At 35.5% G+C, this 27,007-nt stretch overlaps 1 protein-coding gene across 5 annotated transcripts in view; it reads left to right on the top strand.

The window, feature by feature from the left end:
* The first annotated feature begins 9,393 nt into the window (after positions 1–9,393).
* The window catches only part of LIPI (lipase I), a 43,480-nt gene continuing 25,866 nt past the window's right edge, over positions 9,394–27,007 (top strand). For 4 of the 5 annotated variants that reach the window (XM_016152021.2, XM_016152019.2, XM_016152022.2 and 1 more), the window contains exons 1-3: positions 9,394–9,550; positions 22,988–23,373; positions 25,745–25,853. In XM_016152021.2, the coding sequence (XP_016007507.1) occupies positions 9,493–9,550; positions 22,988–23,373; positions 25,745–25,853 (553 nt within the window). In that variant the 5' untranslated portion in view covers positions 9,394–9,492. The remainder of the gene's footprint in view (positions 9,551–22,987; positions 23,374–25,744; positions 25,854–27,007) is intronic. The other variant, XM_016152020.2, reaches the window with a different exon arrangement.

Raw genomic sequence — 27,007 nt, 5'->3', positions numbered from 1 at the left:
TAAGATTATAGTCTTCATAAAATTCTTTCTGATGGAATGAATGCCTGCATGCATGGATGTAAATACAATGGAGTGCTAGAATTAAAGTTTATTCACTTAGGAAGCACTTCCTCGAGAAGTCTGAAAATGGACACACAGGTTTTAGGTGGACTCTACAAGGTATATGAACTCGAAGAAACACCCTAGAGAAAGGGATACTAGAAATAGTATATATAGCAAGTTTTGTGATTGAAACCAGGATTCTTGAGGATTGCTGCTGGACACTTGTAGCAGTATCCAATATTTATTTGCACTTTGTTTTGTTATGGGTGGATAATTTTCCAGTAAGACAGTATTAAATATTTACTTCTGATTCTGTTAACCAGGGTGTGGTAATCTGATCAAGGATTCTGTTAACCAGGGTGTGGTGATCTGCTCAGGGATGTGCTGGTGGCTATATAAACTGCCTCTTCTGGGAGCTCAGGGCTGATCTCTTTTAACCCTGCGTGGTGGAGAGTCAGTTGCTGGCTGGCTAGTAAAGGCTCACAATTCATCTCAATTGGCTCCGTGGGTCTTGGATTTGATTGCACTACAACATTTGGAGGCTCCGGTGAGATATCTCCAAGGAGGGGAGATCTTCTAAGACCCACGACCCCGGCCACCTTGGGTGAGGGCCAGCCCCATCTAGGGGACGGCCGCTGAGAGACATTCCTCACCCCCAGCCATCAGGCGGGCTTACCCAGGAGGACAGGCAGACAAAAGGTACAATTCTGTAACAATTGGACACGAGCTATCTGGAGCAGCTTCATTGGCGAGTCAGACTGCACTACAGGTATTCAGGTTTCTGGGTATGTGTCGGGGAACTAGTGAAAGGCTGGACACAGCAAAACTTCCCTAGTTCAGTCAAGGTCTGAGACGTCAGACTTGACTTCTGGTATTATAGGTATTCAGGTTTCTGAGTATCTGTCTGTCTGTGAGCTCTAGGGTATGTCTAAGTTTCGGCTTAGACCTCTCTGCCGGTAAGCCCTAGAGTTTGTCTAAGCCTCAGCTTAGACCTGTTCCTGTCTGTGGGCCCTAAGAACTAGTGGAAGGCTGGACGCGGCACAACTTCCCTAGTACAGTGAGGTCTGAGATGTCAGATCCTGACCCAGTACCTGCCTGATATGCTAGCGTTTTGTGTTACTTGTAGTCTGTTTTGTCTGTCTGTATTGTGTCTGTCTGTCTGGACTGGTCAAAATGCACTGTTATCTTCTTATTGCCTTGGCTTTCATAAGCATACTCCATATATCGATGCATAGCATTTTAATTCTTTCCTTAGATCTGGCCTCCCTGGCTCCGTCCAGTTGGACGCTAGGTCAGAAGCTGATCCTAGCCCTGGCTTATTTGGCTTTTGTGGGGGTCTTGCCTTTTTTTATTAACATGAGTCAAGCTTCTTCCTCGAATCATCCTAACCCCCTTCAGTGCCTCCTTAATCATTTTAAGGATTTCAGGAGACGAGCCCACGCATATGGTGCCTGTGTCACTCCCTTTGACCTCCAGAGGTTCTGCCAGTTAGATTGGCCCACATTTGGAACACGGTGGCCATCAGAGGGGTCACTCAACCTGCAAACAGCCTTTCTGGTGCAGAATATTATCTACGGAAATCTTGGCCACCCTGATCAGGCTCCATATATCGATATGTGGATCGATATTGTTTCTGATGCCTCCAAGTATCTAAAGGACTGCCGCAGTGGAAAAGAATCAAAGATGACACCCAAATCTGTCCTTCTCTCTACACCAAAGGAGCAAAAAGAGAAACCGTTCAGATAAAGACCTAACCCTCTTTACCCTGTCTTACAGGTGCCCCCTGAGGACCCTGAGATCACTAATCCTCCCCCTTACATTGATACCGTCTCTGACTCGTCGAACTGGACAGCAGTCCTGGCCCCACTCTACCAATTGGCTCCCCCCTAGTTGGGGGAGAAACTCAGAGGCCATTCATGGTCTATGTCCCTTTCTCCACCAGCGATCTGTACAATTGGAAACACCAGAACCCCTCAGTCTCAGAGAAACCCCAGGGATTAACCTCTCTCCTAGAGACTATTTTCTTTACCCACCAGCAGACCTGGGACGACTGTCAGCAACTCCTCCAGGTCCTGTTTACCTCAGAGGAGCAGGAGCGGATCCAGAGGGAGGCTGCAAAGGCGGTATTAGAGCCCAATGGGCAGCCTTCCACCGACCCGACCCGCATCCAACATGTTCTCCCGAACACCCGTCTGTCTTGGGACCCCAACACCAACCAAGGTAAGGAGGCTCTCCAACGGTATCGCCAGCTTCTGCTCCAGGGCCTCTGGTCTCCTGGCCGACGACCCATTAACTTATCTAAGGTAAGTGAGGTCATCCAAACTAAGGATGAGTCGCCGGCGGCATTCCTGGAATGACTCTTAGAGTTGTACCGGTTATATACCCCTATCGACCCAGAGGACTCTGATAATAGGAGGGCTGTGAATTTAGCCTTTGTCAGTCAGTTGGCCCCAGATATTAGAAAGGATGGAAGGGTTTGAAGGAAAGAACCTATCTGAGCTGGTCGAGATAGCCCAACGGGTATTCAACAATAGAGATGAGGTAGATATAGCACAGACTAAGAAGATGACCAAGGTCCTGCTTGCAACCATGCAAGAAGCCCAGCCAAAGGGACCACCAGGAAAAGGCAGAGGCCAAGAACAGGCACCCAGGGTGAACAATAGACCCAGAAGAGTCGGGTTAGAAAAGGACCAGTGCGCATATTGCAAGAAAAAGGGACATTGGAAGAATGAGTGCCCTGAAAAAGGACAAGCCCCCAAAATAAGGCCCCCCTCATCCTTTTCGAGGACGCAGAATGAGGAGGTCAGGGCTCTTACATTATGAGCCCCCAGGAGCCTAGGATAACTTTAAAGGGGTGCTGACACAGACCCTAGGGCCCTGGAAGCAACCAGTTGCATACCTCTCCAAAAGATTGGACTATGCGGCAACAGGATGGCCCAACTGTTTGAAGGCAATTGCTGCCACTGCAATCCTCTCTAAGGAAACCCTAAATTTGACACTAGGGCAGACTCTCCAGATTATCGCCCCAAACGCAGTTTAGTCAATGCTTTGCAGCCCATTGGACCGGTGGATTTCCAACACTCGGATCACCCAGTATCAGGTCATGCTTCTCAACCCACCTCACATGTAATTCCTGAAAACCACCGCACTCAACCTAGCTACCCTACTGCCCAACAATGTCAACCCTTGCATGACTGCCTTGTGGTCCTAGAGAATGTCACCTGCACCAGACTGGACCTGACAGACAGCCCTTGGCCAAATCCAGATGCTACTCTATTTATGGATGAGAGTAGCTTCATCTCAGAAGGAGTCAGATGTGCCAGGGCTACAGTGGTTACAACCAAGACTGTCATCTGGGCACAAGTCCTAAGCCATGGCACTTCAGCTCAGAGGGCTGAACTAGTAGCAGTGACTCAAGCTCTGCGGTGGGGTAAAAACAGGACTGTTAACATCTACACAGACAGCAGACATGCCTTTGCCACGGCACACATACATGGGGCGAGAATAAAGTGGAAATACTGGCCCTTCTTGAGGCAATTTGGCTGCCAAAGAAAGTGGCAATCATCCATTGCCCAGGGCACCAGAACTCAAGCTCTGAGACAGCATAGGGCAACTCCTTCGCTGATCAGACAGCAAAAGAGGCTGCCCGAAAACCAGTGGGGCCAATTGACATTCTACCGGCCCTCCTGCCCAGAGTGCTCATGGACACCCCTACCTACACTCCAGGGGAAATTGAACTATGCAACAAGCTGGGAGGCAAAGAAGAATCTGCTGGATGGGTTAGGTTCCCAGATGGCCACATTGTAATACCTGAGGCCTTGGGCTGAGACATTATAACCCAGGTTTACCAGAGCACTCGGGAGGAACCAAGTTAACTGAACTGTTAAAAAAGAGACTATTACATTCCGGGGCTGCAACGAATGGCCAAGCAGATATCAGCCCGGTGCCACATTTGCGCACAAATGAATCCAGAGCCCTTCAAGGAAATACAACAAGGGGCGAGACTTTGTGGACAAGTACCAAGGGAACATTGGGAGTTGGATTTCACTGAGGTCAGCCCGGGAAACTTCAGATTCAAGTACTTGCTTGTGTTCATAGACACCAACTCAGGATGGACTGAAGCCTTCCCTACAAAGCAAGAGACCACTCAGGTAGGTGCAAAGAAATTAGTCTCAGAAATAGTGCCTCGATTTGGCCTGCCCATAACACTGGGATCCGACAATGGCCCAGCGTTCATTGCCCAGACCAGCCAATCTCTAGCAAAGGTGTTAGGGATCAATTGGATAGGCCTCAGAGTTCAGGACAGATAGAAAGGGTGAATAGGACCTTGGAAGAAACCTTAACTAAGTTCAAGCTGGAGACTGGCAAAAACTGGGTGAGTCTCCTCTCCTTTGCCCTTTTAGGGGCACGGTGCACACCCTATTGTAAAGGCTTCACACCTTATGAAATAATGTTTGGAAGACCCCCACCTCTCCTCCCCAAGTTAGGGGAGGAAAAGCTAACAGAAATTCATAATTTTTCACTGCTTAAATCTTTGCAAACTCTCTCTCACATGATAGGAGACCCACCAACTAGTCTCTGCTACCAGAACAGCTTCTCAGCATCCAGTCCAGCCACACAATCATGCTCCAGGAGATTGAATCTGGGTGAGAAAGGTACAGCCTGCTTCTCTTGAGCCCCGCTGGGACAGACATTTTCCTGTCATCCTCACAACACCCACCACGGTCAAGGTAGCTGGACGCCGTCATTGGATTCACTGTACCAGAATCAAGGCTGCGCATCCACCACAGACATCAGAGCAATGGACCCTGCGTCAGACAGAGGGCCCATTAAAAATAAGACTGTCAAGGGTTCAGTCTGGACCATCTTGATTCTCTCCGTCCTAAAGTGAGGGGGTCTTTGTATGGCTTTAGATGAGGCCTGACAGAGTAGGAGAGGATTAGAGCTACTGTTCAATGATTTGAATTCCCCTAGAAAACCAGTGGGGAATGTTATGGGTGGACAATTTTCCAGTAAGCCAGCATTAAATATTTACTTCTGATTCTGTCAACCAGGGTGTGGTAATCTGATCAAGGAGATGCTGTTAACCAGGGTAATCTGATCAAGGATATGATAAGGGCCAACTGTTAACCAGGGTGTGGTGATCTGCTCAGGGATGTGCTGGTGGCTATATAAACTGCCTCTTCTGGGAGCTTGGGGCTGATCTCCTCTCACTCTGCATGGTAGAGTCAGTCGCTGGCTGGCTAATAAAGGCCCACAATTCATCTCAATTGGCTCCGTGGGTCTTGGATTTGATCGCATCACAACAGTTTTAGGACTCTACTATTTATACTGTGTACCAAGGTGAAGAATTGAGTCTTAGTTTAGAATTTTTACAAATCCTAAAAACAGAGATAAAGAAAGGGGGAAGATAACTAACTCAGAATTTTGGTACTTTTATAAATCAACCGTCAGCCGTTAACTTGGCTTCTTTTTGAAGATACATATGTCTATATAGTACCCTGAAATCATTGTGTAAATATCGTTCAGGCAATCAGAATACTAGCCTTTAGTTAGGCATCATATAGGTGATAATTCATTTTGAGCTGAGACATGCTTTTGCTTGCTTGGTGTGTTAAGGGTGGAAAATTTTCAAATGGCCAACTTCTGCTTCCATTGTTTAATGTTAAACAGGGTGTAGTTCTAGGAGATATTCTGTGCAAAGATATGCTAATGTTAAGGGTGTAGTTATCCTGTGCAAAGATATGCTAATGTTAACTTCTGCTACTATAAACCTGCTTGCTTGTTTAATGTAATTATAGGCTTTGTAAGCTACCTCCTCTGAAAGCTCAGGGCCAGTTCTCTAGTGGGGAGAGTCAGTCGCTGGCTGGCTAATGGGGAGGCTGACTCTCTAGTGGGGAGAATCAGTCACTGGCTGGCTAATAAAGGCTCATAATTAATCTCAATTGGCTTCATGGGTCTCCAATTTAACCACACCACAACAGGTGGACTATAAAATAATCTAATGAAAAAGGGCACATCTTTGGAATCCTGATTTCTAATTGAACTATGACATTAATAAAATTTATGACTTTAAATTAAAGTAATTTCACCTTTTGGAATTCAAGTTCAGTGTCTTAAGAAATGGATTAGACTGATTACTTCATTTAGCACATATTTTCTTCTAAAGCCGACAGCATAGTGGGAGAGATAGGCTCTCTGCACATATATATACAAATTAACGTGTCAGTAACTTCACTAGTCACTTTCAGTTGATATATCATAAGTCTATAAGTCTTGTCTCCAGTTTTTCTTTCATTTGTTACCAACATTGTTGTAGTAGGGTAGAAAGGGGGTTAAGGAAACTAGCACATTGTATATGTTGATCAAATGAAGTGCATGCTTGCAAGTTTCTATTATATCTGGATCTGCTATTTTTTAAAAATTCATTTACTTCATAAATCTTATCCAAACTAACATATTTCCTCTTTAACTGTCCCTCAGACACTGCTTATATGGGAGAGATATCTTAAGGTTTCTTTGTAAAATATACAGCACATGAACACTATAAAGAATTAGCCTTCACTCATATGAGGATGTCTTATATTGCTAACTGTATGAACACATTAAAAATGAAAATGTTTAGAAATATACATAATATATTATTAATAAAACTATAAACTATGTTTATATAAAATATATACCAAATATAAATTTATGTTTGTATTTTATATAATTTATATATATATTTATAATTTATATATAAATTAGTGGTCATTTCTCTTCTTTTTTTTTGTAGTTCGGCCCAGGCAGCATCTCCTATTAGGCTTCCCTGAACTCTGCGCTCTAGATTGACTGGCTGCTCTACCTGTGTTGTTCCATAATTTCCTAGCTATACATTTTCAAGCCCTTCTCTGTGAAGTATTATAGGGTAAACATATTTCAGTACCGAGGAAAATCCCTGACACATCTGTGGATATATCTTAAATAGTTCTGGAAATAATATAGTTTGAATTAATGAGTGTCTCTACTTTGTGTATCCAACAACTAAGTTATGCCTAGAAATCAATAGATGCTTAATTAAAGTTGCATAAATGAATGAACGAATGAATAAATGTTAAGGAACTCTAGTGGGGTGGGTGCAGTTATTTTAATTGACCTCACTTTTGTCTTTACTTTTTTTCTTACACTCATTTTGTTTTTATTCTGATTTTTCTAACCATATTTGTCTCAAGTAAACAGCTTTTTTTTGTTTGTTTTACTTGTGTTAGATATTTATTGTAAAGAAATATTTTTAATATTTAAAGATATAAATAGGAAAATAAAAATAATAAGTCTATCATGCAGAGATAAACATTTTAAAGGAAAACCTTTGTAACTATGATCTATGCATATATACATAAAACATATTTTAGGAAAATTTATTATATGTATTGTTTTTTAGCTTACCTTTTGTCCCTTAAGCCATATAATGGAAACTTTCTACACCAATAAATATTGATTTATTTACATCTTTAATTTTAATCCACAGTATGTGCATAGTTAGACTGATCCCCCACTGTTAGATATTTATAACATTTTCATTTTTTGGCTTTTATAAAAATGCCGAGATGAACATTGTTGTTCATATATCTTTGTTCATATGTGTTAGTATTTTTTGCAGGAAAGTATCTTGGATGTTTAACTGTTGAATCCAACGGTAAGATCATTAAACATTTTGGCACATATTGCTAGATACATATTTTAGATTGTGCTAAAATATATCATGATAAACAATGACTCCCTATCTCAATAAATACTACTCAACTACCTATTATAAACACTTGTAAAGTGCCTGAAAGCATGCTTAGTACATAGGATTTTATATCATCATCATCCTGATTACCACTTTTATTGTATTGTTTATATTATATGCATGTTTCTAAGCTTCTTAAAATCATTTTCTATAATGAAGAACTAAATAGGTACACAAATAAATATTGTCTTACTAAACTGTAGGCATTTTATATATTTCATCATTCCTCAATATTTGCTATTTAATGCAATGGACATTGATAATCCCAATTTTCTCACTATTGACAGCAAGCAAAAAATACGAAAATGCAAATGTAATTTTATATTTCAAAACTCTATGTTACGCTGTCTTAAATGCCAAGTTGGTATTTTCAATATGAGCTCTTTAGAATGGCAAAGATGAAAATAATATATGAGGTTCATATTACACTGTCATGTCAAAAGCGCAAAGCAAAAAGAATATGTCAAATAGGAAAGACTATTGAGTATAAGCTCATTAATAAGAATCTCTTAACATGTGACAATATATTTTTTATCTTCTCACATTTTGAAATAATGTGGTTTATTTACATCTTTGTTAGAGAAGTACAATTGCTAAAACTAAGTTATGTGGAAGGACCTAAGTTATATAGTGGTCTCCAGTCAAATTTTAAAGGTAATAGTACCCTTTTAAAAATGAAATCTCACATAAAATCCCTAGAGATCAAAAGAGTCAAAATAGTGATGAGGTTTCATCAGCAATTAAATTTTTCATGATTTTTAAATGAATAACTCATTTCATTTGTGGATCCTTTGAAACAGCTACTCAGACTTTAGACTAGTTTCTGCTCATCAATGGTGATGTAAATTAAACTGTACTTTTCTTTTAATATATTTGAAAATTTACAGACTTGAATTTCTAAAAAAAAACAATTTAATTTTGAAATTACACTGCCTATATTTAGAATAATTCTTTACTTTCCTTGCCTACTAAAGTCCATTGATGGAAGGAAAATAAGAGAAAAATTAAGTAAACGTGAAAAATATAGGTTTATAATAATTTAAAAAACATTTCTTATGTTAAAACTGAACATATACATATATATTTTTAATTTTCAAAGTGTAGCTCTCAAGAAAAGGTAGCATTTTAAATTTTAAAATAGCCATTGAGTTTGGGTTGCAAAATGACAGAAACATAAAAAGACCATATTTTATACTTGACAGCTTGATGGATATGGATTTTATTATTGATTTTATAGTGTATAAGGACAACTTAAGTTTGTAATCAAAATGAGCATAAACCACAACTTTTTCTGACTCTTTCCATTTCTAGCATTTTCTAACATCACATTTGCTCTAGACTTTCAACAAATATGTTCTTCCTGACCGCTTCTGAAATCCTGAGGTTAAGAGGAATGTGGAAAGATATAATTAGCTTTTTCTTTCCCTTGAATTCAACTTGTGTGGTTGAATGTTTGTGACTTATTACAGAGTTTTTGACTTAAAAATCTTTCTTACAACCGCTAACTAATAGGGGAAAAAAACAAACTACTTCACCTTTTTGACAAACAGGGTGGAGCAAAAGGTCAGGGATCTTTTACATTAAAACCCACCCGACTGTGACAGTCCTACCAAAGAGAAACCTTACTGAATTTCAGAATTTCTTTTTTAGTGAATCTGGTTGTTGCTTTTACTTTGATGAGATTCCAAATGAGAGTGTACATATTTCTCTGTTTGATGTGCTGGGCAAGATCTGGTAAGAACTTGATAGTTTGATTTTTCTTTAAAAACTATAAAATAATCAATATAGTTTGTATTGTGGGATAGAGAATGTTATGACATTAGGGCATAAAAAATATAATTACGGGTACTAATGATTTCAGATTGTTATAAAGAAAGTTTGTGTATATACATTGTATGTATGTGTACATGTTTGGTAAATTGTATATTGTGTATGTTCAGATAATTAGTAACTAGGAAACCTTTACAAGGAGATCTAAATAGAGAACAAATAGAAACATTTAAGAAACATTAGAATAATTAAATAATAGGGAAATTCAGTATTTGAAAATTATGACAATAAATATATTTTAAATTCATTCAAATAACCCTGCTTTTGAGGAAAATTTTTATGTAGGTAAGTTGTCTGTTGCAAAGCAAACAAAGTAAACATATACTTTCCTTTTCTTTTTTCTTTTTTTGGTCCTATTATGCTAAAGCAAAACCAAAACTGGTTTATGATAATAAAGTAGAACTTTCTTTTCCTGGTTTCTGGTAATAAAGTTTACTAATTTTAGTAATAACATTTACTACTTTATGGCACTGAAGTAGAACTACTTGTTCTACTTTGTGATGATAAGAAAAGTAACAAATTCAAAATCCATGATGAGCAGTTTTTTGTAGGGACTTTGCAAAAGGTGATGTTTTTTGTTTTAATTTTTTAAAAGATTCTTGAATGCATACTTAATTAACCATAAAATACCACCTAGAAGTTCAAATTATTTGTTGTTTCTTTTCCATTGGATATGTGAGCTAATCAAAATTTTGGAAATGCTTGAGTTTTATGTCCTGTGGGTGAGGAAGAAACTTTCCTCTACCCTTAAGATTCTTTTGGCTGGTGTAATCATCAAATAGACATGAGACAGATTAACAAGAGAAAATAACCACATTTAATACATATATATGCATGAGAACCCTGCATCCATGAGAGGTTAAAAGCCAGTTAGGAGAAGTGTGGTATATTTGACATTCTGAACTAAGGATGAGGCATGGTACCTTGAGGCTTCAGAGGTGGAGAAAGTCATTCACAGGACGATAAGAGCAGGTGTTCTGTGATTAGAAGTTTGCCCTCCCCTATAATGTCAAAAAAAAAAAAAAAAGATTATCTCTGATAATCTCTTATTATGGGAAAGGTTCCTAATTCAAATTCCTCTAGATAGTTCAGAGAAAGGGGTTATACATTTCTCATGAGCCTGCAGGGTCTAGGTTGCCTTTAACTCAAACAGTCCACATACCATAGGAGCACATCTTAGGGTGACTTGTTCTGAACTCCTACAGTTCAAATATAGAATCTAAATGGCACAAATACACAATTTATCATTTATATTTTGCTCATTTGGAAGTTTCTGGATAGGCATTTTATGTTTCTGTAATATACAACAATAGCATCTTAATTTGAAAGAAATGTGAAGTCTGGGCCCCTAAGCCTTGTGCCATATCATAGTTTACATCATTTTAGTATCATATTTTATACTCCAAACATATATAGCAGACTTTCAGAGATTATTGTTTTGGTTAGTAGTTAGGCAGTTGCCTATACTTTAACTTGGGAAAACTCGGATATAATTACTAAATATATTTCTGTCTCTGTTGACTAAAATAGAATAGCAGACCTTTTAGACATTAACAACAGTAAATAGAAAATAAGGAAATTAAAGATTTCAGTGATCTTTAAAATCATTCTTAACCCATGCAAACTCTTATACTTTCTCATATTTTCCTCAAACTCCAACATGCTCAGGAAATTCTGTTGAATTTTTACTAACTTATTTATATGTTTTATTCCAGTTACGCCTTGCTTTTCTCTACTAGAGATTCTGATATATACCTCTAGGAGGTCATGTCTCACACTCTTCAACGTGAAAATCATTATATGATTACAGCCACCTTCCAAAAGGAAAAAATATTCTGAAAAACAGATTAGTCAGAGGTTTTAAAATTTTTTGAATAGGATAAAAGGGGAGTGCAGAGGTGCCTGAATAAACTATATATAGTTATATATCTATATGAATATATATTTAAATTATATGCATGTATATGTTCTTAGTACAGTTTCTGAGTAATACTATTTGGCGGTTGTGGTTGTTGCTATTATTATTATAGCAAGGGTTAGCAAATATTTCTGTGAAAGGCCAGATAGTAAATATTTTAGGCCTTGAGGGCCATATCTGTTCTATCTATTCGACTCTGCCATCATAGCATGAGAGCAGCCATAGACTATTTGTAAACAAATGAGTGTGGCTGTGTTCTCATAAAAATTTATCTGCAGACACAAAATTTGAATTTATTATAACTTTTACATGTTATAAAATATTACTTTAATTTTTTCAACCATTTGGAAAGGTAAAAATCGTTCTTAGCTTGCCACCAGATTTGGCCCACAGGCTGTAGCTTGCCAGTTCTTGTGTTTCAGTAAGCTGAAAGAGGTGTTAAAGATAGGTTAACTCCTTCTCATTCCACAGTTGAAGAAAGTGAAATTCAGAAAACTAGAGTCATTGTTCTAAGATGATAGATGTTATAATATATGTTATAGGACACCTGAGAATCTTGTTTAAAATGCAGATTCTTATCCATTGGCTGAAGCTGAAGTCCAAGATTTTACAATTCCAATAAACTCACAGGTGATGCCCATGGATATGTGAACCACGTTTTGAGTAGTAAGAGTGTAGAAATTTGTAGAACTTCACATAGTAGGCTGTTTGTAGAGCAATGATCTTTTCAAAACCCTTGGCATAGAGACCACTGCCTCAACAAATCCATTATTATTTTTCTCTAATCTGTATTAAAATATTTCCTATGTGACTAGTAATTTATTTCTATCGATTTACTAAAATTAGTAAAGCCACAAGCAACTTTAATTTATTGTACCAAGTTTCTTTAAAATAAGGAAAATGTGAAAGAACATAGGATTTATGATTAAAAGATCCAGGTTCAAATCTTTGTGGCTTGTTTTCCCAGACCAAATCATTTAACCTTCCTGAACTCAGTTTTCTCATTTTTAAAAGAAAATAACATTACAATACTATTTCACTACATTGTAAAGCTCCAAGGAAATAACACAAATGTGTGATTTGGTCACTTATAAAGCAATAAAAATTAGAATAATCTACTGTGTTTTCTTCCATGTACATCTTCTCTGTAATGCTTTCAGATAATTTTTAGGTGTAGGGTATTACTGTGTTTAGTCTGTGGATTACCCGTTCACAGGATATCTTGGGTTATGCATTTAAATGTGACATACCTACCAAATCAGAATCTTCTAGGGGTGGCCCCAGGAAACTACATTTTGTACACTTTCCCAGTCATTTTTTTACACCCATTTTTAAACCGATGCTTAGGAATTCCTGGTCTAAAGACTTACTAGACACATATTTTATTTTGCTTATGTAGTCAGCTTTATTTTCAAACATTTGCAGCTATCCGAACATTTGCACAGTCGAGTTATAAATTTGACATCTTGATTTCTTATGACATGTTAAATAAGTGTATATATTTTTTAAAATGTGCTTTGGTTATTTTTACAATTAATTTTTTTCCTACCTCTAATTTTGGCTAAAGTACTGCCTACAGTTTTTTGGATTAACCGGCTCTATGGCTATACAAACCTCTGTCTTTGTAGCATCGTTGGTCAATTGTTTTATACTTGGAATTCTGCTAGCACCAAAAGATCTTCATTCTTCTTATTACACATGAATAAAAAATTAAACTATTGAACTTCTGATAGAGTCTTATTTATATTGCTCAACTGTTTTTATAATAACTTGTGCCATAAATATGTCCATTCTTTTCAAATCTCACCCAGAAATGTTCTGTTGTATCTAATTGCATGACTTTGGACATTTAATCTCATTAAACTTTGCTTTATTCATATATAAAGTGAGGGAAAGGATAGCAAATATAAAGCAGCACACTGTCTAACTTGGAATGATTGCTAAATAACCATAAACCATTAGTTGTTGATGTTATTGTTATTGATGTTAACAGATACTTTTTTCCCCCCTAGAAACAGGGAAAAAGAAGGAAAGGAAGGAGGTTTTCATGCAGGTTTTTGAGATGAGTGTGACCTTTCAGAGGATTATCAGAGACAGGGGGGTTAAATCCTTCCATAATGTGTTAGGATTTATAGCTTTTTATGGCTGGGTTTTGAGGCCCTCCTGTTATTGATTTGGTCAACACTGAAAGTGGCAAGACAGGCTAACTTGTCTCTGTAGCTTACCAACTGTGAAAAGGGGTTTAAAATTAAAGAATGTTAGAATAACATAAGTCATAGGGATCACTTGTTTCCAATCTTTCTATTGAAAGAAACCAAGGCTCAGAGAAGAGAAGAAAAAGAATTTGTTCAGAATAACAAGAGATGTTTGAAATGCTCTTGGATATCAGCTGGACTCATGACTGGAGAATTGTCTGTCCATTTTGATCTTCTTGTTCTTCTCTTTACATCATTGTCACTATAATGGAAATATATTGCACTTACAGCTGAACAACCTAGAATGATCATTCCTAATATCCCCAAGTAGCTTTGATATTTTTAACAATTTTACTGCCTCTATAATTTGAAACCTAAGATTTTTAGAATTCTTAGTGTACCTTTCTTTTGAGATACCGCTAGAGTCATTATCTCCCTATGCATTTGGTAATAAAATCTAATATTTTACCCCTGTTACTGAATTTCTAATCACAATGCAGTTACTTAGTTTAGTCCCCAGACTCTCAATTTGTTAATTTTTCAAGTAGGATTTTAAAAAATCAATACTTTTTTTTTGGTTCTAGATATCTTTCTCTTTTTGCTGGTTATGTTTGATGTTAGAGTTATTTTAGCTTTTAAAACAGATTTGTTAAGCTTTGTATTTTGCTATGCTCTGCAAAAATATTAGGCCTTTGTTGTAAGATTTTTAACTTTACTGAGGTATATTTACATATGATAAAAGGTACTCATCTAAGTGTACACTTTGATGAGTTTTAAAAAATATGTTCAGCATATTTTATGATATATAACAATCATATTAATCAAGATATAAAACATTTACTCCATCCCCAAAAGTTAATTCTTTGCAATTATTCCTCTTCCCCTCATCTGCTTTCTGATACTCTAGATTAGATCTCTTTTCTAGAATTTCATATAAATGGAATTAAGCAATATTTACTTTCTTTGTTTCTTGAGTCTTTTGTTCAGTGTTATGTTTTAGAGATTCATCAAAATTTTTACCTATATAGGCTGGGTAGTATTACATTATATAGATACATCACATTTTTTTAATCCATATTCCTTTTGATTGACATGTAGATTATTTCCAATTTGGTTTCCTTATTAAAAAAACAACTTTTATGAACTTGCAAATCTTGTGGGCAAATGTTTTCATTTCTTATGGGTAACAATTGGAAGTGAAGTTTTCGGGATCGTATAAGTGCATATTTAACATTATAAGAAGCTACTAAGCTGTTTTCCAAAGTATTGTACAATTTGGGCATTTCCCTCAGTAATGTAGGATGCTTCAAGTTGTTTTACATCTTCACCAATACTTGGTTTTGTCAGTCTTCTAATTTTAGTCATATTAGTGGGTGTGTAATGGCATATTATTTTCATTTAGTTTCATTTTCCCAGTGACTAATGATGTTGAGCATATCATGAGCTTATTGGCCATTATACCATCTTTTGTGAAGTGTCTTCAATTCTTTTGTCAATTTTTACAAATTGAGTCATCTTATTCTTTTATATATGTGTGTATGTATAAACACACACATTCTGGATGCATTCAGGTACTTTTCAGATGTACATATTGCAAGCCTATATATTCATATTCTTATCAATGTTCTTTTAGGAAAAGGTGTATTTCATTATGGCAGTGTCCAATTTATCATTTTTTCTTTTACACTTAAACTATAATCTTGTTTGAGAAATCTTTGCTTACCTCAAGATTGTTAATATTTTCTCTCAATATTTAATATAAATAGCATGCTGCCTGCCAGAGACAGAAGCTGGATCAAAGAAAGCAGAGTTGAGAGAATGAGAGAAAGGATGGGTGTCTTTTACTCTAGAGCTAGTTTAGATCCCTTAAAACTAAGTCCAGCCCTTCTAGGGTCTCTAGATAATCCATGACATTCATTAAAGTCATTCTACTCTGGCTAGTTGGGATTTAATTGTGTCTGAGCATATTGTGACCTTTGGAATTGTTCAGATTACATCTCTTTGTAGAGTTTCACCCTTTGTAACCCACTCACAGGATCCCATCTGCCAATTTTAGAGCTCTGCCTCTGCATGGCTCCTTCCTTTGTGGCACTCCAAAATAAACTCTAGTTGATTTAGCCTCCCAAACTCCAGTTTCTCTCTAACTTTCTCTCCACCATGGGTTCAGCCTTACTGCATTGCAGTATGGAAACTACCTGCAGGTAAAATGTATTAATTATAGGGTTCAAATAATGTTTCCTTTCTTTCAGAGATTATAGTCCTGTGTTTCTTATATAGCATCTAAACTTATTTTTCCAAACATATTTTTTATTATTTACACCTACAGCACCTGGTCTTCCTAGGTGCCTCCTATCCAAGTACTAACCAGGCTCAACCCTGCTTAGCTTTTGAAATCAGACATCAAGCTTGCTCAGGGTGGCACAGCCAAAGACCGCAGATTGTGGCTCCACTGGGGCAAGAACTCAGGCACTTCTGTGTGTAAAGCAGATGTGCTAACAACTACACTGTGTAACCACACCCTTTTTTTCTTCTATTTTACCCAGTATTCTAGTTGTTTGCAGAAGCAAGGCAAGTCTGGTAATCCACAATGACAGGATCTGGATTCTGTACATTTTCATTGTTGTTTTAATTGTGGCAAACATACATTAAAAAATTGCTATTTTAACTATTTTTAAGTCTACATTTCCATGTCATTAAGTTGTTCACATTGTTGTGAATATACACACTGTCACCACCATCCATGTCTAGAACTTTTTAATGTTCCCTAGGTGAAACTCTGTACCCGTTCAACAATAACTCCCTATTTGCCACTTGTTTCCAGTTCTGGTAACCGCTATTCTACTTTATGTCTATAAATCTGACTACTTCAGGTACCTCGTACAAATGGAGTTATAACAGTATTTGTATTTCTGTGACTGGCTTATTTCACTTAGTGTACTGTCTTCAAAGTTCTTCTATGTTGTGACACGCATCAGACTTTTCTTCCTTTTTTATTCCATTGTATGTGTATACCAGATTTTGTTTATCAGTTCATCTATTGATGGATACTTGTCTTGCTTCCACACTTTGGCTACTATGAATAATGCTTCTATGAATGTGGGCGTATAAAATATCTCTTTGAGTCTCTGCTTTCAATTCCTTTGGGTATATACTCACATATGGAATTTCTGTATTGTATGTTAATTCTATTTTTAAATTTTTTGAGGAGCCGCCATACCATTTCCACAGGATTTGCACCATTTTTCATCCTTATTAGCAACACATGAGCTTGTAGTAGTTCCGCAGCCTTTACACTCTTGCCAAGAGTTGTTAATCTTTGATTTTTTTTTTTACAGTAGCTATTCTAATGAATTTCAAATGGTATATCCTTGTAGTTTTGATTTATATTTCTGTAATCATTAGAGATGTTGAGCTTCTTTTCATGTGCTTATTGGCCATTTGTATATCTTTTTTTATGGGTTCATTCAAATCCTTCATCCATTTTTTAATTAGGTTGTTGTGTTTGTTTTTGTTGTTATTGTTGAATTGTTCTTTATATATTCTGGATATAAATCCCTTATCAGATATATGAATTGTAAACACTTTCTCCTGTTATATGGGTTGCCTTTTGAATCTGTTTATAATGTTTTTTGATGTGAAGTTTCTAATGCTGATGAATTTCTATTTCTCTATTTTTTTTCTCTTTGTGCTGTTTTTTTTTGTAACATTTGGGAAATCATTGTCAGATCCAATGTGACAAAGTTTTCTCCTGTGTTTTCTTCTAAAACTTGTATAGTTTTAGATCTATAATGTCTTGTCTCTTTTTTTTAAATTAATTAATTTATTTATTTATTAAATTTTAATTAGTTTCAAGTATACAGTACATTGGTTAGACATCTATATAGTTAGTAAAACGATCCCCCCAATTGTTTCCTCCCTTCCCGACCCTCCACCTAGCCAATGTATTAATGCTAATTGCATTCCTTATGCCGTGCTTCCCATCCCTGTGACCATCCATCAGCTACTAATTTGTACTTCATTAACCCTTCACCACATTCTCCCAGCCGCTCAAACATCCCTCACCTCTGTCCATCCCAAATTGTCCACTATATTTGTGAGTCTGTTTTTGGTTAGTTTGTTCTTTTTATTCCTTAAATTCTACATACAAGTGAAATCATATAGTGTTCATCTTTTTCTATTCAACTTAAATACCTTCTAGGTTCATCACAGTAATATCTTTTTCCATCCCCTTCCTTTTCATATGTAGGAGTCTTGTTTTCTTATCCTTTCAGTCACTCTATCCCTTGGTTGAAGCACTTAATTCTTTTCCATTTAAGATACTTATTGATAGGAATGTAGTTGTTACCATTCTTTATTCCTGTTTTTGATGTATGTTTTTTCTTCTTGAAGAAGTCCCTTTAACGTTTCCTGTAATGCTGGCTTGGTGGTGATAAATTCCTTTAGCTTATTTTTGTCTGGGAAGCTCTTTATCTGTCCTTCAATTCTAAATGATAGCTTTGCTGGATAAATTATTCTTGGTTGTAGATGCTGGGTCTTCATCCTATCGAATATCTTTTGCTAAGCCCTTGTCCTGCACAGTTTCTTTTGAGAAATCAGCTGCCAGTCTTATGGGTGCTTCCTTGTAGGTAACTAACTGCTTTTATCTTGCTGCTTTTAAGATTCTCTCTTTATATTTAACTTTTGGCATTTTAATTATGATGTGTCTTGGCGTGGGCCTCTTTGGATCCCTGATTTTTGGAATACTCTGAGCTTCCTGGGGTTTTATGTCCATTTCCTTCACCAGGTTATGAAAGTTTTCCATTATTATTTTTTCAAACATCTGTTCAACATCTTGGTTTTCTTAAGTTATACCAATAAGATGGATATTTGGACCTTAATAGTTTCCCATGTGCTCCTTAAATTATTTTTATAGTCTTTGCATCTTTTTTTTTTGCCATTTTGATTGAGTGTCCTAACTGACTTTCCTGTCCTCTAGATAGGGCATTTGATCCTTTTCTTTATTCACTTTGTGTATTCCTTTGTTTATTCCATTTAATATACTTCTCATCTCAGACAATGTGTTCTTCATTTCAAACTGGTTTCCTTTTTATAATTTCCATTTCTATTTTTATGTTTTTTATCTCTTTCTTGAATTTCTACACCTCTCAAAAGTTCATTGAGCATCTTTATAACTGGTGTTTTGAACTCTTCATCTGTTAGATTACGTGACACGATTATATCTGGATCTCTGTTCTGTTCTTTCATATGGTTTCTGCTGCTTTGTCTTCCCTTTTTGGCTGCTTTTCTGTGTCTGTTTCTATGTACTAAGCAAAGCTCCTAAATCTCCTGGTCTTATTAGTGTGGATTTGTGAAGCAGGTATCTAGTGGCACTGTCCTGAGAGGGGTTCAGCTGCAGGTCAAACTTAGCCCAAGCCTCTACCCATCTAGGGCAACCTTTTACAATTCAGCAAGTAATCTACTGACACTGTGCTTATAGTTGCCTCAAAAAACCACATCAGAAACCAAAGCCAACTTCCTCCAGTGTGAGTCTCAGCAAGGAGCATTTGACTCACTGAGGACACATCTGGATGTGTCTTAGGTTGGGCCATGAGTTTGGGGAGGCAGGGTTTCAGGGAATCCTCTAGGCAGAATGACCTCTTATCCATTTTGATGCTGTCACAGTTATGGCGACACTGTGTCTGGTGTACTAGTAAGGGGGAGGGCTCAACGGGGAACAATGCGTACCATGGGCACTTCTGTACTGTGCAAGTCTCACCTTGATCCTCACTCCTACAATATCTCCCTGTAAGTCCCTGGTGCTCAGAACAAACAGGTCTGTTACCGCAAAAATCGGCTCACAGGCACGGCCCCTTTAAGAGGCTTCTGCTGCTGCTGCTGCAGCCTCAGCTCAATCAGCCTCTTGGCACCGAGCAGCACCACGTCCTCGCCCCATCCTGCCTTCTGCTTTTGCAAGATGCTTTCTTGGATTTTGCCGTAGTTGTACGGCTTATTCATCTAGATCCCAGGCAATCTTTCCTTGCTGCTGCTCCTTGTTTCCATTACAAGTTTGATTTGGTTGCCAGAGGGATGAACAGAACCTCCATCATCTACGTCATTTTTAATTTCTTCTTTCTTTGTCTCTTATAAGTGTTTTTAACTTAAATTGTTTTCTCTGATACGAATATAGTCAAATCTGCTCTCTGCTCTCTCTTTTCCCCCAAACTTTATTAAGGAATATTGACAAATATAATTGTATGCATTTAAAGTGCACAACATGATGATTCGACCTATATATGTATGTATGTATATAATGTGCGTGTGTGTGTGTGTGTGTATATATGTATGTATGTATACAGATATACATACACATTGTGAAATGATGACCAAGATCAAAATAATTAACACATCCAATATTCCACATAATTAGCTCTGTGTTGTGTTTGTGTATGATGAGCATGCTTAAGATCTACTCTCAGAATTTTTCAAGTATACAATGTCATATTATTAAATATCGTAACCACCTTGTGTATTAGAGCCTCAAAACTTACCCTTTTTTAACTGAAAGTTTATACCCTTTGGCCTATAACTTCCCCCTTCTTCCTTTTCTCAGTCCCTGGTAACTTTCATTCTAGTCTGTTTCTTTGAAATAGTCTTTTCACTTTTAGAATCCACATAAAAGTGATACCATACAGTATTTTTTCTTCTCTGTTTGGCTTATTTCACTTAGTATAATGCCCTCTAGCTTTATCTATGTTGCCCCAAATGGCCTCCTGCTCTTTTTATTTTTTTATTTTTTGCGAGACCTGAATTTTTTTTTTTTCCATTCTGATAACAGTTCTATAGTTTTCTACAATTACTTCTACATCTGGTAATAGAAAACAGATTTATCTTTTGATTGTTTGGGGGTGATTTCCTTATTTTCTAACAGAGATCTTACTGTTTATTCCTCATTATTCATTCTAAGGTCAGTTAAAATCTACCTTGGCTTGTAATGGATCAGTAGTTTGGATGTATTGATTGCATTTGGCCTCAGAGTTCCAGATTGCAGGAAGTTAGATATACACCATTCCTTATACAATTTGTACAGTGTAGTAAGCAGTGATATTGCACTGTGGTTTGATTTGTCTCTTCTCTCCACTTTTGTATTCTCTAGTACTTATAACTAATGGAGTATCAAGTTTTTCACTTATCCAAGTACCTCTCAGCTGTTAACTTGGGAATTGAATTTGTCTTGCTTCTCTTTCATTGCCTTCCTCCTACATCCTATTCGAATAATTGTGACTATATCACATACATATTTTCCAAACTAGAATGATTGTAATTAATAAAAATTAATGCATATTTTGGTTTATCAAATATGTATTATATACTTATATATTTATATATTTATATTTATCGGATATATAATATGTAGTTTACATAAATCATTATTTCTGGGAATTTAAATCACTTCTATTTGTCCAGTATTAAAATAAGATATTAATTCATTTTTAATGAGTGTTGTGACTATTTTCTGGGGATAAACTCCTAGAAGTGGAATTATGAGCATAAAATATACTAACACTTCTGTGAATTTTTGCTATATATTGTGAAATTGTTTTCCAAAATCTTCTTACCAAGTTAACCTTTCAGAAGCAGTACGAACATATACTCTCATTTTAAAAAATTGGTATTATATACTTAAAAAAATGACAATTGTGAAAAACTATGAAAAAGGAATAATAAAGCAGCCATTGTTTAACTGACTAGCAATGACTCTTGCTATTGATTTGGCTTGGCTGTTTACTTTTCTTCCTACCTTCCGTCTAGGATGGATGAATGAATGCCTGGATAGGTAGGAAATAGGTAGATGATTGATAGATTGATAGATAGATACATACGTACATATGTATATACATAAATAGACATATAAGATACTCAAATGAATGAGAATACTTGTAATATGTGTTTTACATTTTATTGTGATTATGTGTAACCCTGAGATTAATGTGTTTACATTAAATATAATTGTTCGTTTAATTAATTTAAATTCTAGAAAGAAAATCATGAAGAATAAATGTTTTTAAGATTATGTGTGTGTGGTATGTACACACATATAAAATGTCAAAAGATGTATAAACTTATACTTTCCACATTCATCCAGGTGAACACTTGTTACATTGACCCTCACAAATGCTGAGTATTAAAAGGCTTTTTCTGTTTTGTTTAATTTGATAAGAAGAAAATGATACTATATTGTTTATTTATTTATTTTTTACAAGAAGTTAAGGTTTTTATTTCAAACAAACATTCTATAGTTACAGCTGTCACAGAAAACTGAAGGCAGCTAGGATGAGATGTGATTCAATTTTGACTGTGTTGAATTTAAGATGTTTGCCACATCCAATTAAAATTATTCAGAAAGCAGCAGAATAACCTAAATATGCTCAAACTATACAAAGTAGTTTTAAAATGTTCCCATTAATATGGGCAATATAACACTAGTGACTGAGACCTGATTATGGAGCCAGATTGCCTGGGCTTGAATCTTTGTGCACCTGTAAACTTGGGCAAATTAACTGTGACTCAGCTTCCTTAATGTAATATGGGTAAAACACTATTTACTCCAAGATTTTCGAGTAAATTACGTAAAGTGCTTAGAATGCCATACGACACATTAACTTTTAGATAAATGTCTACCCTTGGTTGAAATACAAAAGGTATTCTATTTCCAAATTGTCACTATTATTTTCTGAGTCATGTTATATGAAAGGTGTAAGCAAATGTAACTCACAAGGCGTGATGCTTTATTTTTAAGTAACAGGCTTATTGTTTTGATTTATATTTGATCGCTAGTCAGGTAAAATATACATTTCTAATGCTTATTATTTATATGTAAGCATTGTAAGAAAGTCTGTTAAAATTTGTAATCAATTTATCTACTTTATTGGTGTGCTTAACACTATATTAATAATGATTTTACTCACAGCATTGCTATTTTGTACAGATAAAAATAATTCTTAATTTTTAATCAACCACATTTACTGCTATATTTTATTGTAATTTCAAATGCTTTTAGTTCAAAAATTTTTTTTACAAAATCAACAAATTACTTTAAACATTGTAGTTGCTCGGTAAATTATATTGAAGTGCTAATGAAATGAAATCCTCCTCACCTTCTGAATTCAATTCTGTTCTTTGCAATAGAAACAGAAACAAACCAAATATTATCCCAGTACTCAACTTAATTGTTTTTTTTTCTTATTTCAGAGAATAAAAAACCATGCCTTAAATTCTCTCAACTAAGTATAAAGGATTCCTTCAGAGATTTGTTTAATCCCAGAATAGAGACGTTTTTGATGATGTATACAAGGAACAACATCAACTGTGCTGAGCCGCTGTTTGAGCAGGATAACTCACTTAATGTTAATTTCAACACAAACAAGAAAACCGTCTGGCTTATTCATGGATACAGACCAATGGGCTCCACTCCAACATGGCTTCAGAACTTTCTAAGGATTTTGTTGAATCAAGATGATATAAATATAATTGTAGTAGACTGGAACCGGGGTGCTACAACTTTTATTTATGATAGAGCAGTTAAAAACACCAGAAGAGTTGCTGTGAGTTTGAGTGAGCACGTTCAGAAGCTTTTGGTAAGTCTAGACTTTTATATATTATATATGTTATACAATATATGGTGTGTTATGCAGTACCACAAAGTGGTAATAAAATAATGTGTTTTTAATGCTTTAATGCTTAACACTTTTTTTTTCTCAAAGGCATTTAAAATTACTACCTTGATAAGCTAATGTATGTAGCCATCTTTTATTTGTTTGTGTAAATGGATAATTCTATACTTAGACATGACCTAATTATTTTAAATTATCTTAAAAACTAAGTATTATGTTTAATTTTAAAACCTTTTTAAGATTTTTTAAAATTCTACCTATACAGATTTCAGAATAAGGTAGTGATTCTATGTGGACAGAGATTAAATCCTTTACTATCTTTTCTAAGTTACGGGTAATATGTTTATAGTTAATCAGGTATGAATTGGTAAAAGTGAGGGGAGAACAGCTTGAAAATTAGCATGCTTCTGCCTCAGTTTCATTAAGATTCATCCAGCATTTAGGTCCAAGGTTGAGATGGGTCAGATAAATTCAGGATACTTTTAGGTCATCTTTATTTACTAAGTTAACTCATATGGAGATCCATGTCTGTGCTACAGAGAGGTGATGGTGACAGAAGCTCAAGAGAAAGAAGGGCAACATCTAATTTAGTATTAAATCTGCCTTCGAGTTACATTGTGCTTAACTTCCAAGCCTCTGCTGAAATTGAGCAAGCATAACACATCCAAGAAGTAGTTACATGTAGTGTTTAAGAGTCAGGCTATGGAAGGAGTGGGGAGATAGATGGGGTAAAGGGGGTCAAATATATGGTGACAAAGAAATCTAACTATGGTAGGTGAACACACAGCATAAATATACATATGCCTTACAATTAAAGTGTACAGCTGAAACTTAATGGATTTTGTTAACCAATGTCATAGTAAAAAAAAAAAATAAATGATTTTTAAAAAATCGCACACAAATAAAAAGGTCAGGCTGGAGGAGTTCAAAGACCAAGTCCTTCTCTTAGCATCTGCGTGACTTTGAGCAATTGCTTAACCTCTCTGCCTCATTTCTTTATCTATATATTTGGACTAACAAAACTTTATAACAATATTTAAATATTAAATAAAATTAATTCTTATCCAGTGCCTGGCATATAATGATCATTGAATTAAATCATCCTTCATTATTATTTTTATGTTCTCAGTTATGGGCAAAACCAAACCATCCCTCTAGAGAGACAGAGGAGATAACTGATGTACCTGTTCTTACTAATAGTCTGTAAATTGAATGATTTACTTTTCCTTATACTCATGTTTTTTTCTCTATTTAATATGTATTTCAAATATGGAAAATATAAATGTTAAATAGAAAAATTGAGGAAAATTTGTAGTGTTAGATACATTTCTAAGAATGCCTTTGATTGCAAAATTTTATATTATGGAAAAGGGATGAAAAGATCAGTGGCACTAAAGTTGAGATAATACTCGCCGAAGTTTCTGGTCATTGCTTTGACAATTTTAAAGAAAAATTATCACCCTGTGTTTGGAAAGCTTGGGTCTAGTTTTTCATTAGCAGTAAATGCATCCCATCTTTCCACAAGACATGAAATGTGTCACATACATGTAACTTGCTTCCTAAGAGAGCAGATGAAGAAATCCTTTCTCATTTAAGCTCCTAATGTCCAGGGGTGGGAAGAGACACTTACACATATTCAAAACTTGGGCTTGAAAGCTCGAACTCCATCACTCTTCAGCTTGTTATCCGGGGACATCACTTTAAATCCATGAGTCTCATTTTATCATCTCTGAAGTGAGGATGATTATTCACACTGTTCAGTCTTCCAAGAAGTTTTGACACAGTCTGATCAGATAAAACAAGCCAACCTGTACTTGAAGTCTATCTTTTTCTCTTATAGTAATAAGTATATGTGACTGGGCAACTCATTATTAAACCATATTTATTCAGTGTTTAATAGATTCCATGAACGGTTTTAGGCACTAGGTTAAAAATAAATGACTCATAGCATTATAATATTGTGAATATTAAATATAAGATTTATAAAGCTCTGATCAAGGTAGCTAGCACAAAGTAAGTACCCAATATTACTGTTATAAAATAAAATGATTTACTAATTAAATGTATTATTTTGCATATGATAGTCTAGATAATAGATAACAAAAGTTTTTAAATTTTTAAATAAAAATTTAATGGAATTTAAAATATATAGAAAAAAATCAGATATGGAAAAATTGAGCAAAGACCTAGTTGTTTTGAAATTGTAAAATTCCATTTTCTATCTCCCAGAAATGAATTAAGCTAGAAAAACTAACAAATTTTAGAATATTGATGCACAAAGTATAATTTGTGACTGTCTGAAATGAAAATTGTAACATTGCATTTTTAATTGCAGAAGCATGGAGCAACTCTTGATAGTTTTCATTTCATAGGTATGAGCTTAGGGGCTCATGTTAGTGGATTTGTTGGAAAGATATTTCACGGTCAACTTGGAAGAATAACAGGTAAAATATTTTTGATAAATTTAATGTTTTGGCTTTTAAGCATCAGAAATTGCTTTATTTAAAATTTAATAGGTACAATAATTAAGCAATAGAAATGATGTACAAATGCTTATTTTTTTCTATATTATATTCAAATTCTAGTCTTTGTTTTAGTTAGACTTTAGAGTCTTGTTTAGTTCTTGAGCTAACTTAACCTTATAGAATTGAAAAGAAACAGATCAATTTCTGCAGCCCCATGTGAATTTGAAGGACACATTATTGTAACAATCTGAAGAAAAATTTGGCTCATTAAATATAAAACTTTTTTATGTATTAACTAAAAATATAAACATGTATTTGAATGCCAGAAGAGAAAATAAGGATATGATATCCAAGCTTAAGGGGTTCTGGATCCTAAGTCCCCTCATATTTCTTTAACAAAGTTACTGGGAGCAGCCAATAAGCTTAATAACCACATAATGCTAATATGGATTTTCTCGCTTCCCTTGATGAATGGTGGTGATTTTAGAACTAGAAGGACAGTATCCCTACCAACCAATTTAGCTTTTTAAAACTTATGTAAATTCCTGTCCATGAAAAATTTATAATGATTTCAAGTGTAAATAAAAGGCAATAGAGTTTTTAGGTAAGCAAAGGGGGAAGGGAACAGGTGAATAACTTGTACAGATAGTTAGGACCTTTACAAACCTTTAGCATACCTTACTTACTCTGATATGTTTTAATATTTTCTTCGTTATACAGATGTGAAAACTGACTTTAACTGAATGAATGTGGAAAGGTCGAAAAGTTAGTAACAGCTAAGCCAGGATTTATGCAAAGGTCACTAGCGCCCAAATCCCATTCTCTTGCAATCAGCACACTAGCTTAGTTTAAACTGGTGGTGCCCTACCTTATTTTAAGATGTGCTTACTTACATATTAGTCCAATTTGAATGGCTCCACATGCCAAGCAATCATGAAGGTTTAAAAGGCCAGAGAATGTGGTGGTTCTACACGTGAATAATGTATAAGAAGAGAGAAGTTTCTGCCTCATTCAGTAAATAGGCTAAATAGGGAAATAGAAGAGCCTGAGATGAGCAACACATATTTTACTTGTTAAAATATCTTTTTAAGATGATTGTTTCTTCCACTGCATAGATGGTCTCCAGACGCTGA

The sequence above is a fragment of the Rousettus aegyptiacus genome, unplaced genomic scaffold (genome assembly GCF_014176215.1).
Source record: "Rousettus aegyptiacus isolate mRouAeg1 unplaced genomic scaffold, mRouAeg1.p scaffold_m13_p_4, whole genome shotgun sequence".
In the NCBI taxonomy this organism is placed as follows: Eukaryota; Metazoa; Chordata; class Mammalia; order Chiroptera; family Pteropodidae; genus Rousettus; species Rousettus aegyptiacus.
This window is presented reverse-complemented; position numbering and strand designations above follow the sequence as displayed.